At 41.3% G+C, this 17,510-nt stretch overlaps 1 protein-coding gene across 3 annotated transcripts in view; it reads left to right on the forward strand.

The window, feature by feature from the left end:
* The first annotated feature begins 274 nt into the window (after positions 1–274).
* The window catches only part of usp7 (ubiquitin specific peptidase 7 (herpes virus-associated)), a 37,137-nt gene continuing 19,901 nt past the window's right edge, over positions 275–17,510 (forward strand). For 2 of the 3 annotated variants that reach the window (XM_042504281.2, XM_042504282.2), the window contains exons 1-15: positions 276–1,282; positions 5,502–5,606; positions 5,864–6,062; positions 7,801–7,939; positions 8,183–8,271; positions 8,402–8,510; positions 9,434–9,564; positions 9,896–9,950; positions 10,041–10,121; positions 10,615–10,705; positions 11,842–11,924; positions 12,214–12,323; positions 13,622–13,799; positions 16,047–16,191; positions 16,455–16,585. In XM_042504281.2, coding sequence (XP_042360215.1) covers positions 1,192–1,282; positions 5,502–5,606; positions 5,864–6,062; positions 7,801–7,939; positions 8,183–8,271; positions 8,402–8,510; positions 9,434–9,564; positions 9,896–9,950; positions 10,041–10,121; positions 10,615–10,705; positions 11,842–11,924; positions 12,214–12,323; positions 13,622–13,799; positions 16,047–16,191; positions 16,455–16,585 — 1,737 coding nt within the window. In that variant the 5' untranslated portion in view covers positions 276–1,191. Of the gene's footprint in view, positions 1,283–5,501; positions 5,607–5,863; positions 6,063–7,800; positions 7,940–8,182; positions 8,272–8,401; positions 8,511–9,433; positions 9,565–9,895; positions 9,951–10,040; positions 10,122–10,614; positions 10,706–11,841; positions 11,925–12,213; positions 12,324–13,621; positions 13,800–16,046; positions 16,192–16,454; positions 16,586–17,510 lie in introns of all 3 variants that reach the window. The other variant, XM_042504283.2, reaches the window with a different exon arrangement.

Here is a 17,510-nt window from a genome sequence, read left to right on the forward strand (position 1 = left end):
GGTGATTCCAAACTTTTGAACAGCAGTGAATTTCAGCACTACATTTACACAGCGATGTTTCCATTGTAAATCACCGACTGGGCCCTCAATACAACATGCAGCCATTAGTGTGCTCGGGCCTATGTTGTCATCGCTAACATTTACATTCATGTAATAACTGTTGTCCGTACTTATATTTTTATATCCCCCGTACCCGCCGCGCACGCCTGATCCCTATCATTTCACATGGATGTGAACCTGGCCGGGGATGGGCCAGTGTTTGGATCTCCATGCGGATGTGACATTTCAGAGAAGAGCGCGACCGCCATTTTGAGATTTACCTCAGACTCAACACACATCACAAACCACGGGAGGAGCGGGCTGAGAGAGAGCCACACAGCAGCTCAGGCTAGCGTTGTATGACCGGGCACATTCCTCACCGAGAAACAAGAGGTTATAGCTAGAAATGCAGCGAGGTGCCGCGTTTGGTCGTTCAACGTGTTAGGGTGGTTTGGAGGATTTGTTTTATGTCGGGCCGTGGCAACTCTCGTCTCCGCGAACTTCCAAATTCGTATTGGAAACTGGTTTGAATGGATAGCTTTTTCCTCCGCTCTTCCCCAGACGAGGGACAATCGGAGGAGCACACGGACTGGGGATATCGCAGGCAAAGTTGTTGAACGTGTGTGTATAGCAAATGAACCGCTGTTTTCATTGTTGTTGTACCTATATCAGCAGTTGGCTGCCTAGTGTCAGGTAGCTTAACGCTAGCTATAAACAGGGTATTTGTTCCCCCAAGATACAGGTCGTGCTGTGCGTTGTCTTGTTGCCCCACATTTTAGCTCATTTCAGCGGGCCTCCCTCCTCGGAGCCCCCGGTCCATCCTTCCAACCCCCCGCCGTCAGCCAGCGACTCGCACCCACCAAAGGCGCCGAGATTGGGCGAATAGCGAGCAAATACGTCCGCGTTTCTCTACCCGCTCCCCCGCCGACCTCCCCTCCTCACTCCCCGGCGCTGACAGCGGACAAGGCCGAGGTCGCAACAGAGCAGGCCCGGCCGCCGAGGCTCGACCTGTCCACCCCACCTCCGCATCTTACCACACCTCACCAGCAGTCCAGAGCCCGGTTCCCCGCCGAACCGACCCTGGACAAGGTCGAGGGTAACAGAGATAGCAGGGAGCACCGCATCACCACCACAACAACAACAGCTGCCAACATGAACCACCACCATCACCACACGCAGCAGCAGCAGCAACAGAAAGCCGGCGAGCAGCAGCTCAGCGAGCCAGAGGACATGGAGATGGAAGGTATGTAATGCTCCTAAGAAGCGTCAACACACACTTTACAACCTATTTTATCATAAGTTAACACCTGCACGAAATATGCATGCAGTTTTATTTGTGCAAACGGAGCTCAACTTTACAGTAAACACGAAGGCCCGAAGCTAGCTAGGATAGCCGGCTGCGTTTTTGCTGATTGTGCGTCCGTTGCAGCATACTTGTGTGGAGCTGACCTCATTTTTTTGCGTTAATGGAGCTTGAATTTATCCCCCCTGCAATTTTCGATTGCTTGTAAACAATCCTTAAATGAGCAGGTAAACCTCGCTGTCAGATATTAGCTACACAAATCATTCATTCTCATCGGTCACCGTATTTCCAAATAAACGGTTTTGGTCACGGACGTTTTTCGGTAACAATTTCTCAGATGCCAAATCATCGCAGTTTAAAATCCACATGCAGCCGTGCAAATCCAGGCCTGCTGATTGTTTTTAATGCTAAATGTTTGTAAACAGTGTGGCTGTTAGTCTGCAATTAAACATGGATCCATCACTGGGTAAATTAATCTTGCTAAGTTACTTTGACTACACAGTGGGTTGATTTTGACAGTTACCGACAACCGCGTTTTTCGACAAAGTTAGCTAAAACGCTTATAACGTGATCGTTGGGTTTGTAGTTGACAGCATGAAACAATGCACCCGTTTAATAACCGTTTGACAGCCTTTCTAAAAGATAGTGTGCTAGCATCGTGATGGCTTGTGCATTAAATACGGGCCTGCAAAGTACCGATATCGGTCAACAACAAGGTAAAATCTTTCCGTTTGGCATTTAAAACGCGACGTCAGTACATTTGACTGATTAAAATGTGAAGTAAATGTGTTTGATTTGGAGAGCGCGGGGTATCTTTTATCTCTCTGTGTGTTCGTTAAGCTGGTAAAACGCAATGCTAACGAGACAGCTAATTTGAAGCTAGTCAATTAGCACCGAGGCCCGCTTCTTTACATTGATTTTCTGACTAGCATGCTAGTTAGCTGATCGGCTAACACTCACGGAGGGGGTGTGTGGCGATCCAAAATGGTGGCTTGTATTTTGCAACGTTCGATTCGGCTACTGCATAAATGTTAGGCCGCTCGCAATTTAGATTTTCCCACTTGTGTTAAATTGATGTTTAACGGTAAAATAAACTCATTCTTAGTGATTTTTTTGTCTTGCATTAGTCTCATCTTGTTAGCTTGTACTTGTGATTCCGGCTAATGTTGGCTAATAACGGCCTGCAGATGAATATGTGTGGCTAGTGTTAGCTAGGTGGCTAACGCAGATGCGTCAATCGTGATTTGCTAAATTGAGCGCTATAACAAGTTTAGTCATGCCAGGAGAGCAGATGACAATGTGACAGACGGAATGTAAAGTGTGCTTGGGTTTAGTTGTTTGCGAGTTTAATATGTTGATATGTCAAACGGCAGTGCTGGCAAGTAACGGTAGTCGCCGCTGCGGTAAGCCAGGCCCGCACAGAGGCAGCGCGGGGATTTGCTGCTTCATTGTATGGACGACCAAACGGCATGGAGCTCGCCATTTTTAATGATCTGTGTTTTTGTTAGTCAGCTTTTGTGGTCCGAGCCACCTATCTCGCTGTTTAGCAAGCGTTTTACCCACAGAATATCCACTCGATCATTGTATAAAGTTTTTATTAATGTCAACTTTGGGCACAGTGGAGGCTAGAGGAAGCCTTCAGCATCACTGCGTCATTTAGTCCCAGTGATTTTATTATTTGTTCACACACACACATCGTTTTTACTCGGCTGCACAGATCATATAGCATAACTTCTTTTTTGCACAAAAATAAACAAGTAGAAAGAACTCCAGGTGTCATTAACATTTTTTATTGTTATTTTTAATACTTGGCTCACTTGTAGCAGGTGCACTCACCAGACTTCCTCACCCCTTAGTTGCTGGTTCACCCTTGCTGGACTCTCTCCCAGTGCACTGCAGCCTTACAAGGACAGTGAAAACAAGTCGACATAATAAACTGTTCGTGTTTTTCCTGCTGCTTATAGCAACAGATACCAAATTTCCTTCATGGCATAAGACTCCATATAATTTCAGTGCAGTTAATCCATCATCTGCTCTGCATATCGCAGTCATTTTAGCAATTTTGTCATAGCAAAATATGCCAGGCTGTACCTGCCACACAATCAGTCTAGCGTTTGTGCCTGTAACAACTCTTCAGACATACAGGAAAATAATGGAGAACATAAATAATGCTATTTCTCAAAAGATACCTTTCTTTTAAAACTGAATTAGTCTGATAGGACAAGATTAAGGACTAAGATGCTTGAAGATAACTTTAAAAATCAAGGTTTCATCAGTTGGCTTTATATGTGACATGAAATAAATTTAGGTACAATTCCAGTGATATTATTTCAGGAGTATTTTGTGCTTTATCAGTCAAAATTACAGTCAAAAACAACTTCCAATGCATCTGATGCTTGAGGTTTGATGCATCAAACGGCATTTCTAGTGCCAAGTCAGTGCAACAGAATCAGCTGTGCTGTGTTAACCTTGTTGCTGTAGGTGAAAAGCACATCTGGGGTTGTTTTTCCTGTTTGCCTAGCATACAGTTATGTGACAGAAGAAAATTTGTCTTGATGAGGATGACCTTTATTTGCCATTTTCCCTCCAGATGCTGTGGACTTTGAAAAAATAGGAAAGATTAGGATAATTCTTTTGTTGCTTCTCACTTGAACGATAAATGTTTTGTTTTGTTATTTACAGGAAATATATGTTTAAAAAATAATAAATCAGTGCCTAGATTCTTGTGATTTTCCTCTTCCAGACACCTGCGTAGTTTGAGTGACATGTAGTTCTACTTTAAGCCTTTGTAACATTTTTGTCCAATGTGAAAATATCTGAACTCCATCCAGCTCCAGATTTCAGTGATCCATTGGGATATACCTCTCAGAGGTTTCAGGATACACTGACACAGTAGGCGGGACAAGAAGTTGTCATGGAGTTGACTGACAGACCCCATTAGCAAAATGTAATCCACTTGAGGAAACGAGGTCAGTCTCCTGTAGGACTCGGTCAGTAACGTTACCTGGAGACACACACACCCAGCTGACATCACTGCGTCTGTCAGCTCGGGCAAAGACAAGGATCACAGATAACACATGAAATACAGTGTAAGAGACAGACTGACACATCAACACATTTGGAGACATACGCCTCGTATCACAGCTGTTGTTAATCTCAAGTCTGGCTTCTGTTGCTTCGTTGTCATCATCACAGCATCCAGATTTCACTCTGTTCTTGAAGTCCACTCAAAGCTCCTGTGTTTCACTGTGTTTTGATAGATGAGGCTGCATGTCGAGCCGTCTTATTATTCGGCTGGGATAATTGTTGTCCTCTGCGCGTGTGTGTTTTTGTTTGAGTGATGACTTGCAGTCTAATCCTGCATTGTGTCCATAATTACCCGGCCTACTGTAATGTCGCATGGTCTTTGTCACACACACACATACACACACACACATAAATTCTCTCTCTGTTGCCCTCTCTCTGACACACAGACTGGGAAAGAAGACTTGTCATGCTGCCTCAGCAGGGTTTTCCCAGGGAAATGTATGAAAGGGCAGAGGAGGGATCGTTATGTGTGGAGATGCAGGAAATAAAGACTGAGACTGTAGTGGCAGAATTATTTTTTTTTTCATTTTTAGTACAAAAAAAATCAATCTTGGTTATTGCAGTTTTTTATGCCTGATGGGAATGATCAGATTATAAATATGTCCTGCTCTTTAAAGCATGCTTATATTCACAGAAACCTAGCAAAGTAAGCTTTTAACAACTTGACTAATCTCCCCTTAAATTTTCCATCATTAACACAACCAAATTACTAGTTGCAGAAATATTGTAAGATTAAAAGTGATTTGTACTGATTTGTATAATACATTTTCTTGAAATAAAATGGTCCAGCGGTGGTGAGAAAGTAATCTAGGAGCTTGTCTGTTCACTTTCACTTTTGTCCAATTATGACTTGTAAACATGGATGAAAATGAACATAATGTAAGAGGAAGCCTTTTTGTGTGGCTGTTTTACGTCTTGATGCCATAATCTGTTGATCTTGGTGCGATAGAGTGATGTTTTTGACACCTTGTTCCTGACTTACTGATGTCACATAGTTGACAGAACATAGTCATCTTTCCAGCTCTCTGCTAGAATCATACAGTCTCATCATGTTGTTTCTCTCTTTGTACAGCTGGGGACACAGACGACCCTCCAAGAATCCCGGCGAACCCAGTGATCAATGGCAACGTGGCCATGGCAGATGGACACAATAACACAGAGGAGGACATGGAGGATGGTGAGGATGATGTGCACTTACATCAACAAACAAACATAACTACAAAAACTTGGCACTTTTGCTTGTTTTGTAGCATGTGCTGTGAAAGTAATTGTCATAATCCAGGTTCAACATCATCCTGTGAATTACTAAGTTTTATTGGCTGTGGAGTTATTAGTCACCAGTTGCACCTGGGCTTGTCAGTGAAAGCTGGAGGAAACCTGTTCACTCTCTCCAGCAGCTAACATGCCCCCTTTTCTTCCTCCGTCTTTACACAGATACCAGTTGGCGATCAGAGGCGACTTTCCGCTTTGTGGTAGAACGCTTCAGCCGCCTGAGTGAGTCTGTGCTCAGCCCGTCCTGCTTTGTTCGAAACCTTCCATGGAAGATAATGGTGATGCCGCGCTTCTACCCGGACCGGCCACACCAAAAGAGTGTGGGCTTCTTCCTGCAGTGTAACGCAGAATCAGACTCCACGTAGGTGTCTTGATGGGACATGGGATTTGGGGGACATCACAGAGATGCACAGCTCACATCTACACAAATTCATTTTTTTATTTTATTACAATCTCTGTACGCACAAGTGTTTAAGCATCATTTCAGACATAATCTCAGTCTATACTAACATTTCTGAAAACCCACGACCATTCATGAACACTGGGCGTGCACATGCCGATGTAAACAGGAAGCAGATTGTCTACTCTGCAGGTGGTTGCTTAGCTGCAGAAAAACTACAGAGATGGCGAAAAGTAAGACCAGAGATTTCACTGCCTGGACCGACAATGAGGTGGAACAGTTACCGAAAGTAACACATGAGTATAACGGACAGGTCACGCTGCTTGTGTGAGCAGCGTGCAACAGCTACCTCGCTAAACTGCTGTGATTCGCACACGTCTTGTTCACACAGGCTGTGATGCTGTTACGGCGCTGCAGCAGAGCTGCCTGCTGCTATGAGTGCTGTATTTCCACAATTAAAAGCCAGCACCCCACTCATTAATGGAGTTAATGTAATATTAGTTTCAACAGTGTCTTTCTCTTTGCTGGAACTAGTGAAGCACCAGTAAAATAGTTATCTGTGTAACCCTGCAGCTCCTTCAAAATTGCCAAAAGCCTCCTGGTGTCCTCACTCACTTGTGTCCTTTTCACATTTGACAAGCAGGGCGGCCTGCTCTTTGGAAGTTCACAGCTGTGACATATTCTATCCATTTTTTAACGATTGTCCCACTGTACTCGGAGAAATATTGAGTAGAAATGTGCTTCCATCGGTCCCTTAATTAGTGCTTTTTCAGTAACCTTGTCCGAGCTTATTTGGAACAGTCTTTTGTCTTTATGATGTAGTCTTGGCCGGGAAACTGAAAGTTGTTGGACCGTCCAGATGTCACAGCCTGATTACACACAGATGATCATTCAATTTACAATGCATTTTACAAAAACACTTGACTGCATGTGTGTGTTTTAGTAGATGGGGTGAATACTTGTGCCGACACTTCATTCAGTGTTTATTTTTGATTTACATCAGTTTCTTGCTGTGGTTTCATAGCTGAAAGAGATCCTCATGACCTTATCCTCTAGTCAACTAAAAGATGTAATCTCTATAGAACTGCCCCAGAGAGCAGTGAGGAGATAAAATCAGCTGTTGAGACCCTATTGCCATGTCATTCCTTTTTGGCTTTTAGATCATATGATAGTTTGCCGTGTTAATTTGCTTACCTGGCTCACAGTTCACTACAAGTTTGTTTTGCTACATTATAGATGCAATAAATCAAGATCAGAGTCCACTAACTTGGTCATGTGTTTCAGCTGCATCAAAACTTACTTGATTAAAGATGCGTCGTCTGTTTCATGCATTGCTGAATTGTTTCCAGAACCTACGGCTTTGAATTTTCTTGAGCGGGCTGCACATTAATTATGTTATGTGAAACACAGGATGACGTTTATAATTTCTCATGAACTTTAACAGATTCTAAACTAAATAACACTCATCTAGATGGCTCCTTCCTCCAACATGTTCACAGAATTCTTAAGAACAGAATGTGTTAATCTGACACTAGATCCACATCTGTTTGAAAAATACCCAGGAGGATGCATTTTTTAGAATTTCTTTATGTAAGGAAGTTTGCTTGTTTATGAGAAAATGGTAAAATAAGTTAAAAAAAAAAAACCTTGCAATGTTTATAAACTTTTCTAAGATACCTGGATTCTTGTATTGTTTCAGGTCATGGTCGTGCCACGCGCAGGCCATGCTGAAGATCATCAACTATAAAGACGACGAGAAGTCTTTCAGCCGCAGGATCAGTCATCTGTTCTTCCACAAGGAGAATGATTGGGGCTTCTCCAACTTCATGTCCTGGAGTGTAAGTACAGACACAGACAATGTAATTGATGGAAGATTAATAATATAAAACATATATTTAGTTATTTGTTTATTTCATGGGTAGAAGAGGTCGTGCTGCCATAGCTGTTGTATTTTTATGCAGCATAATGCTGTTGGTCATAGTCTACTTGAACCTCTTAATCATAAATAAATAAAAAAAAATAAGAAAATGCTTTTACATCTGGCTACTCTTTTTGATTTTAACTGTTTTGTTGTGTTTCAGGATGTGACTGATCCAGAGCGGGGCTTCATTGATGACGATAAAGTCACATTTGAAGTCTATGTCCAGGCAGATGCCCCACATGGAGTGGCGTACGTAACTCTTTATTTCTTGAGGGTCTTTTCTCTCTGGTTTGGGATTTCCACAGAGGTTCCAGGTTTAATTTTCTCTGTTGAGGTTTTATGAATTCTAATAATAACATGAGCCTTTTCCTGTAACCAGATGGGACTCTAAGAAACACACAGGTTATGTTGGGCTAAAGAACCAGGGAGCTACCTGCTACATGAACAGCCTGCTACAGACGCTCTTCTTCACCAACCAGCTACGACGGGTACGCTTTCGTCTTTGCATGCATTTATAAATTTGCTTTGTGTTATGTGCTGTGTGTATTTTACATGTTATTTGAGTGTGTTGGCTTAAGCTGAGCAGATCTGCATTTTCTTGTGTAATTGTGCACCAGAGCTTCAGTTCAGTGCTTGCACTCTTGTGTGTTTGTAGTTTTTGTCCGCATGTTGACACGTCACACAAATATTGAGGACCAGCCTCAAATATATTAGGGGTTCTGTATCTCATAAATAATGTTTTTTGACTGGAAAAAAACTGTTTAAGTCTGACATATTTAAACCTCTCACATGATATCGTCAAGGGGAAAACATTTTCTCAGAGATGCAGTGTTGTAAGTGAAAGTGACGCAAGTGAGCATCAGCAACAAAATCAATTTTATTGCATTGTTTTTTTGTTGGAATATCCGGATTGGCTGCAAGTGAGGCAGCCCTGCTGTTCTGAGCTGAGCTTTTGTTGGACGTTTCTATTTATTCCTGTCGCTGGCTTTGAAATGGATGAGGAACGCTGATTCATGAAGTTGAAATGAGGAGTTATCTATATCATACTTCCTCACTTCATGGCAAAAAACAAAATAAAGAGGCAGCTGGCTTAAGGGAGATTGCCAGGGAGCTGAGAGTTTCTTGTGAATGACCATCACTAATAATAATCCATTTGCTGTTACTTAAAATGTAAATGTGTATAGTCAATTTCTGCAAACATCACAGTATAAAACATGTTTTACACATGTAGGAAGAGAGAAATACTCACCCATCTTTACCTTTTCATGGCATGTAAAAGTGTGCACTTTACTTGAAATTAAATAAGAATGAAAATAAATAAATACAGTGCATTTCTTCACTCAACAGTAACAATTAGTAACCTTCGTCAGTATTATTGCCTGAACTAATCCTGGTGTGACTCTCTCCACAGGCGGTGTACATGATGCCCACAGAGGGAGATGACTCGTCCAAGAGCGTTCCCCTGGCACTGCAGAGGGTTTTCTACGAGCTGCAACACAGCGACAAACCCGTCGGCACCAAGAAACTCACCAAGTCCTTTGGGTAGTGTTGACTTTCTTTATAGACACCTCACCTGTTATTTGTCTTAAGATGGTACAGATGGAGGCTAGAAATATAAAGTAAAATCAGCGTTTAGTGTTTTTGACTCGTGCTGTAACATTTTCTCTGCACTACTTTGTTGGCTGTGTCCTGCTGTTGTTCTGTGACTTGGTTTGATGTCAGCGTCCAAATCTGGCAACAGATTATTTTTGACACATAAAGACTGTTAAATATTATTTTTAGTATAATTTTAAGTGGCTACCAGGCAGATATTTCCTGCTTGTGCAAGTAGTGTATCTGACTGTCATGCTGTTTTTCTTTTTCTTGTGTTAAGATGGGAAACACTAGATAGCTTCATGCAACACGATGTACAGGAGCTGTGCAGAGTGGTGAGTTCTCTCATACTCTTGTGAAGAATGTCAGTGTGTGTCTGCTGAATAATGACTGACTGACTGTGCGCGTGTGTGTGTGTTTTGCAGCTCCTGGACAATGTGGAGAACAAAATGAAAGGCACTTGTGTTGAGGGAACAATCCCTAAGCTCTTCAGAGGAAAGATGGTGGTATGTGTTCGCTCTTTCTACCTCCTCTTGTCATTTTTTTTTTACAGAAGTCCAGAAAGTCAAGACTGGTTTCTTTTCTGGTCTGGGCTGGTTTTTTGTTTTTAAATTTACTGTGGGGGAAAAAACAAAACAAATGCAAATTTTTTTCCGAGTCATTCTTCTTTTATTTCATCATTGAAAAAAGAATTTCCCCATTTTTCTATTTCTTTTCACCGTTGAGGGGAAATAAAAAGACAAAATCTTTAAAAAAAAGCTAACCAGAAAGAAAAAAAACAGTGTAATGTCAGCACTGCATGCATCATGTAAATACTGCCGTAGATGTTGTTGACACAGTAATGATGTGAAGTAGTCTAACTGAGCGCAGGATGTAGCCTGGAACAAGGTCAGTTTATTAATAGAGGAAGGTTAAATCAAGATGTGACCCTCTTAGAAATACTATTTTTGACATGATTATATGTATCATACAATCTGACCCGTGTGTGTTTCTCTCCAGTCATATATCCAGTGCAAGCACGTGGATTACCGGTCAGAGCGGATAGAGGACTACTATGACATCCAGCTTAGCATAAAAGGAAAAAAGAACAGTGAGTAGTGACATCTACACAACATCATGGCTTTGCTCAAACAGTGAAACACTGGAGCTGCACCCTCACATGTTTTCATTGGCTTAACTTGTTTTTTCACTCTGATATTCATGTTTATGCTCTCAGGCCAGTGTTAAAATGTGCACCTTAGGAGAACAAACCGCTACTTTAAGTCTTTCAATCCTGACGCTGACAGGCTACTAAATGCTGACTATAGTCATTTAAAGTGACCTCTTTGAGGTCCCCTTTTATATTGATACTATTAGGGGTGACCCAAATTGTCAACTATTCACCGATTCAATCTAAGGAGCATGATTCGACTGCCAATCTCACAGCTGAATTATCACGGTTGGGCTAATTGTGGTCCTGAAATAAAGGGTCAATTTAGGCTATACGGGCGTGCTGAATGTGCTGAATTAATGGTTTCTGTCTAAAAGTCATAGCCTTTTTTTTTTCGGTATAAATTTGTTGATCAGAGAACATGTGCGTTAGGTGCAATTTTAGTTAATTTTCATCATTGCAGTAAACCAAAACTAGAAGAAATACCAACATCGGTTCTGACTTTCAGTTTTGGAAGGTCCTAAGAGAAAGACTAAAGTTCTGCTTACAACCACAGAAAGCAAGCAGGAACGAAACTCAGTGACGTGTTGTGTCTGTCTATCGATTTGCTCTGTTCACTTTCAGTACTATGGACAGCGCTGCTGATGCACCTACACACACACACCCACACCCCCGACACAAAACCAACAGCGCTGGATGGAGCACGTCCTATGACAAAATACATTCATTTACCAAGTCAAGAAGAGAAATTGTTGTATTGTTTCAGCTGTTTTGTCTGGTGAAGGGAAAAAAGAAAGAAAACGAATGTTGCAAAATAGATTTGGATCAGTGAGGACAAACATGATCTGGCGACAATAGGCAACATTTGACAAATCACATTTGACTGCTTAAATTCTACAGAGACACCCCTAATATTTTTTTGTGTGCGTGTGTGTCTGTGCGTGTGCACACACGTGCGCCAAGAGTCATTTTATTTTATTTTGTGTTATTTTATATACAACACACTAGAAGCTGTTTTTCACCTTACCAATATGGATTTCTTCATGATCTCGTTTATTCTTTCTGCTCATTTCCAGTCTTTGAGTCATTCAAAGATTATGTTGCAACCGAACAGTTAGATGGAGACAACAAATACGACGCAGGAGAGCACGGCCTGCAGGTGAGGCTTCACAGAGACTGTATCTTAATTATTGATGTGTCTTTTTGTTCAAGTATATTTCAGTTTGCATACATTTAGTCTTATGTTTTATTTATGTACTCTACATTATAATTGTTTTTTAAGCCATGTCATTAATTGATAAAACTGGACCCTGCTGCCTTAACAAGGATAATGTGAAGTTCTGATTAAAATAAGTAGCCCAGTGCTGCAAACGTCAAGGGTTGCACCATGAATGTCAATGAAATGTCCCAAACAAATGACTGACATGTTTTTTTTGTTTGTTTTTCAGGAAGCAGAAAAGGGGGTGAAGTTCCTTACCTTCCCTCCAATCCTCCATCTGCAGCTCATGAGGTTCATGTATGACCCACAGACTGACCAAAACATCAAGATTAATGACAGGTAAAGCAAAAACACGACACTCTCGCACAGCCGCATCTTTTTTTATGTTTACTTTCTTGTGCTACCTTACAAATATACACACACTGCCCTACTTGAATCAGATGTCTCCCTGTCAAGAAATATTTCAGGCGGCTGATGGTAAGATACAAGTCTAGAGATGGTCTGGTCCATATTAACCCTTTGAAACCTGAAGCGACATCAAAATCATTCAAATTCATCAAAAACATTATTCAAAACCATTGGGAAAAAAGTAAATGAGCAACTTCGTGAGAAATGTTCTATGAATTGCAAGAAATTAGTCAATTTAGAAAACTTTTTAAAAAGGGCAAAATGTCTAGGGAAAAATTAAAAAGTAATGGAAAAACTATTTAAAATTATGTTACAGAAATGTTCTCATTTTTTGAAGCGGATTTTTCAAGTCATTTCATTGTTTGTTTGCTTTTTACTTTTTCAAATAATTTATTTGTTCATTTTGCAAATTTTCTGGTAATTTTCTTGTACTTTTTACTGATTTCTTACAACTTTTGAGGTCATTTCCTCTCTTGTTGCTCATTGCCTGCTTCCCACGTTTTTGGAAGAAATCAAGCCAAGTTGCTCAGGGCCCAAAGGGTTAACATAGGTAAAAGAGAAGTCTTTTTCCCAAAACGGCAACCCAACCCATGCTCCCTGAACAGCATGCCCTGACCTCCTGCACTAAAGCACTGAGAGAGTGAGTCAGTGAGAGTGTTTCCTGCAGCCCGTATCATTCTGCGCAAAGCTTTGTGTGAGCTAATGGTGTTTTAATAATCCGCCAGGATAATGTGACACTTTCAGAACGCACACACACTCGCGCAGCCATCCAGAATAGCTAATTTTCCTTTTCACCAAGCTCTGAGTCATCGTTGTGACGCTGCCACTGGCACCTGGCCCCCTGAGGGCTTTGTATATGTACACATACACACACACACACACACACACACACACACACACACACACACACAGCCAGTGTGTGGATGTGCTGTGTTGAACTTGAATCATGACAGCTTAAACTCTTGCTTTCTTTCTTGTATGAATTTTCCTCGTCTTAATATTTGACCCATTTCCATCCTCTTTTCTTTTTTTTTTAACCCTTTCATTTCTGCCTCCTTCTCTTTTTGTCCTTTTGCCTTTCTGTCCCATTTTCTCCTGCCTACCACTTCCTTTCCTCTCCATTCTCTGCCTCTCTTGTCCTTGTTTTCCATTTTCCCTTGCTTCTTCTTCGCTTACCTCCCCTCCATCTTTCCTCTCTGCTTCTCCTTTCTCCTCTTTCTCATCTATAGGTTTGAGTTTCCAGATCAGTTACCCCTGGATGAGTTTCTTCAGAAGCCAGACTCAAAGGACCCGGCCAACTACATTCTGCACGCCGTGCTTGTGCACAGCGGGGACAACCATGGCGGTCACTACGTCGTCTATCTTAACCCAAAAGGAGACGGCAAAGTGAGTGTCAAGGAGCCAATAGTGAGGACAATTTTTTTATTCACCTTACACCAAAAATTCTGTGGGCAGGGTTGGGGGTTTTGCACAACTAATACTTCTTTACTTGGGGTAGGCTAACACGGGGGTGCTCAGCTTCTTAAGATACAAGATATAATTTGTCATTATGATGGCTACACTTAATTTGACGATAGACTGCTGCACTGGTTCACTATAGAGGAGGACTGGGCGATATATCGATAGTTTATCAATGTTGTGATTGAATCTGAGTATCGTAATATTCCAGGTGTGTTCTTTCCTGGTTAAAAGGCTGCATTATAGTAAATTGATGTAATTTTGTGAAATAACTAGACTGTTCTGTTATTTGTCTTAACACGCTTAGTCATTTTATCCACATCGGTGCTGATGATCAAAAACACATTGTGTAAATATTTTGTGAAAGCATTATTGTTGCAAAATGGAGGTATGTGGTCAAAAATATTGTGATATCTGATTTCCTCCAAAGGGCCCAGCCCTACTGCAGAGTAGATTAAACAAAAAGCCACTAAAAGTAATCATGTTTATAATATTAGGATTTTTACCACATTTGAAGAGTGCATAACACATTTTATTGTATGGAATTATCATTGGAGATAAGAGCTTACCTGATGATTGCGCAGAAACAATCAGAGTCGAAGAATTCTGTCCAACTAAAGTCATACTCACTTACATGAAATAATATCCATAGAACTTTGTCATTTCTGCTTATGGCCTTTTAAACATAAATGCCAGAGCCTGGATAAAGAATAGATGCTGCCAGCTCTTTAGTGACAAATTATTCCAAATGAAGCATTTGCTGAGCTGAGCATTTGCTGAGCTGCCCACTCAGACTCAAAGCTGAGAGTTAATGGTCAGACAAGCTACTTGCCAGAAGGGCATCTTACCACTTAATGTCAGACCGGTGTTGAAGCAGCGACATAGGAGGTAAATAAATACTTTATCTCAGGAGGCTGCATTTGCACCAAATCAAGCTGCGGCAATTAGCAGCAGGGTTGTGCGGCGGTGTGGGAGTGTCACTCGATGCCCCATCTGTGGGGGAGTTGAGGGTTTAGACCGACTATAGAAAGCCAATCTCCCCATTCTCAGTGACTGAGTTTATGTCCAACAAGATTGTTTTTGTTGGCTTAAAAGAACTGTTGAATTTCTTTTGATTATCATTATAATATCGTTTCTGTCACAAAAGACACACCTGCACGTGCACAAAAACAAGCGAGTGCTGTCCTTTGCAGGAAAGGACACACAAGGTGTTACATATACTTTATTTCTTTTACTCATTGTAATATTTAACAATAGAAAGTGACTGTATTACTTGTTCTCTCGGTCTTCGGGTGTCTTTCAGACTGATTCCTGGTCACAAGATTGACCACTGCAGCATGACATCAGGTTGCGTTTCTTTTAAAAGTTGATACTTTTTCAACTTTTCGCCATAATCTTCGGCAGCCCCTTTGACCCCACCGTCACAGCCTACACACTTCCCACACTACCCACATTCAAATGAAAGAAAGCACTGGTGTTGATTTGGTGTGACTGCATCACTTAAGCTTAGGCATTTAATGTAAGTTGTAATGATAATAAACTTAATTTGTGTAGCAATAAAGCACAGTTACTTAATGCTTTCAAAATAAATATCTCAGAATATAAGATAAAGCAGAGTGTAATAAAGATAAATAAAAGTTATAAAATAGGGACATAAACTGGACAAGTAACACAGTAAACTTTTGTAAATGTAGGTTTTGAGGAGTGATTAAAAGAAGGTATTAGGTTCTTCAGGTAGGGTGTTCCATAGCATTAGGGCTCTAATGTAAAAAGTGCAGTTCATTTATCTGTTTTTTTTTACACACAGAATGTTAAATGTAGTAATCGTGCATTTAAAACCGAATCGCCTACTGTGAGCTAATGACTCCCACATTTACACTGAAGTAAAGTATAATGTTTATTTTATGAATGATAGATAAGGTCAACTGGTTGAGCACCCCTGCGCTAGTTACCCTTATAAGGGGAGGACAATGGGAAGTTTATGGATATAAGAACATAAAGTTATCTCTTGAGCATGAATCATTTGCATGTTTTGAGACTGATTGAAAGCCTGACATAAATGGTTGTCTTAAGTGCTCTCTGGTTTTTCTCTTTTTCTCCCATCTCCCTCCATGGCTTCATTTGCCCTTGTCCTCATCATCCCCTCTTGTCCGTATCCTCTTCCCTCTTCCTCCTCTCTTCTCCTCATCTCTCCAGTGGTGTAAGTTTGATGATGACGTGGTGTCGCGGTGCACCAAGGAGGAGGCCATAGAGCACAACTATGGTGGACATGACGATGACCTCTCAGTGCGTCACTGCACCAACGCATACATGTTGGTCTACATCCGTGAGTCCAAGCTCAGTAAGTGACATACTGCCTCTCCTTCCGCCTCTGTGGCTAATATTAAACAAAAGCTGGTGCTAGAGAGTCCTTAACAACACATGAACCCCACATGAAGATTCCCCTCAAATGCCTACGTGAATCAGTCCTTGAGTACACTTCATAAATATGCAGGGAAATTTAATTCCTGTTTCCACTTCATTTTGGTGACTGATTTACTCATGAAATGTTACTGTTCTGCACTCTGTCTGCTCTGTGATCCTCACTCTTTCCTTGTGTCCCAGGCGAGGTGCTCCAGCCAATGACTGACGTGGATATCCCTCAGCAGCTGGTTGAGCGTCTGCAGGAGGAGAAAAGGGTGGAGGCACAGAAGAGGAAGGAGCGCCAAGAGGCTCACCTCTACATGCAGGTCCAGGTAGGAAACCACGACTGCTGTTACGTGCTCTTAGGTGCTGTTATGCTTTACAGAGTTTGCGGGTGCTTTAGGAGTATACATCTGCCATTCTGGCAGAAGGAACCTAGAGGCTTTACTGACATTGTTGCAGCAAGTTGTTGAAGAAGTGTGGAACTAGTGGTGCCAAACCAGCAGATTGGGCTCTGGCAGGCTCTGATCTTACATACTGTGATGTGAGGGATGTGTTGCTCATTACATTAAGTCTGCAAGAGTGCATAAGTGCTAAGAGTTTTCAGATTTTTTTTAAATGTGGATTTTCTTGACCCTTAAATATAACTCTACAGAACAACAAATAAAAGATAAATGTCATAAAAAAACGGATAAATTATATATATATCAGGGCTTACCAATGCATTTATTTTATCGATTAATTCGAATTTGTGGTTTAAATTTAAAATGAAAATCTAGATTTTCTCTTAACCTTTGTCTGCCGCTCTCTCTGGGCTTCCATAGTTCATAGTGGGCTAGCTTTCTGTTGTTTTTAAGAAAAAAATGACTTAAAATTGTGAATTTTATTTTTAAGCCATATGGCCCATCCCTAAAACATACCACATCTGTTGTAGTGGCAAAGTATTAAGCTGTAGACACATCGTTAGCAGCCTCCTCGCTGCATTTATTATGCAGGGCAGTCAGTGAAACATGAGTGAGATGGTGATGTGATGACGCCAAACACATGTTTTTACCAGTTTCTTGAATCCCTGGTTGCTAACGGTACTGTCTGGGAACATGTCTTTTGCTGAAAAGAATGTGATGGCGTCTATTTGTCTATATTTTTGAGAGCTGGATGGTTAGGCAGTTATGTTATAAAGAGTGTCCTTCATAGATGTCTGTGTTGCAGTGAAAGCAGTCAAACAGGCTTTTCTTTTCACAGTTTTTGCTTCTTTAT

The sequence above is a fragment of the Plectropomus leopardus genome, chromosome 18 (genome assembly GCF_026936395.1).
Source record: "Plectropomus leopardus strain MGB_pleo_1.0 chromosome 18, ASM2693639v1, whole genome shotgun sequence".
NCBI classification, from domain to species: domain Eukaryota; kingdom Metazoa; phylum Chordata; class Actinopteri; order Perciformes; family Serranidae; genus Plectropomus; species Plectropomus leopardus.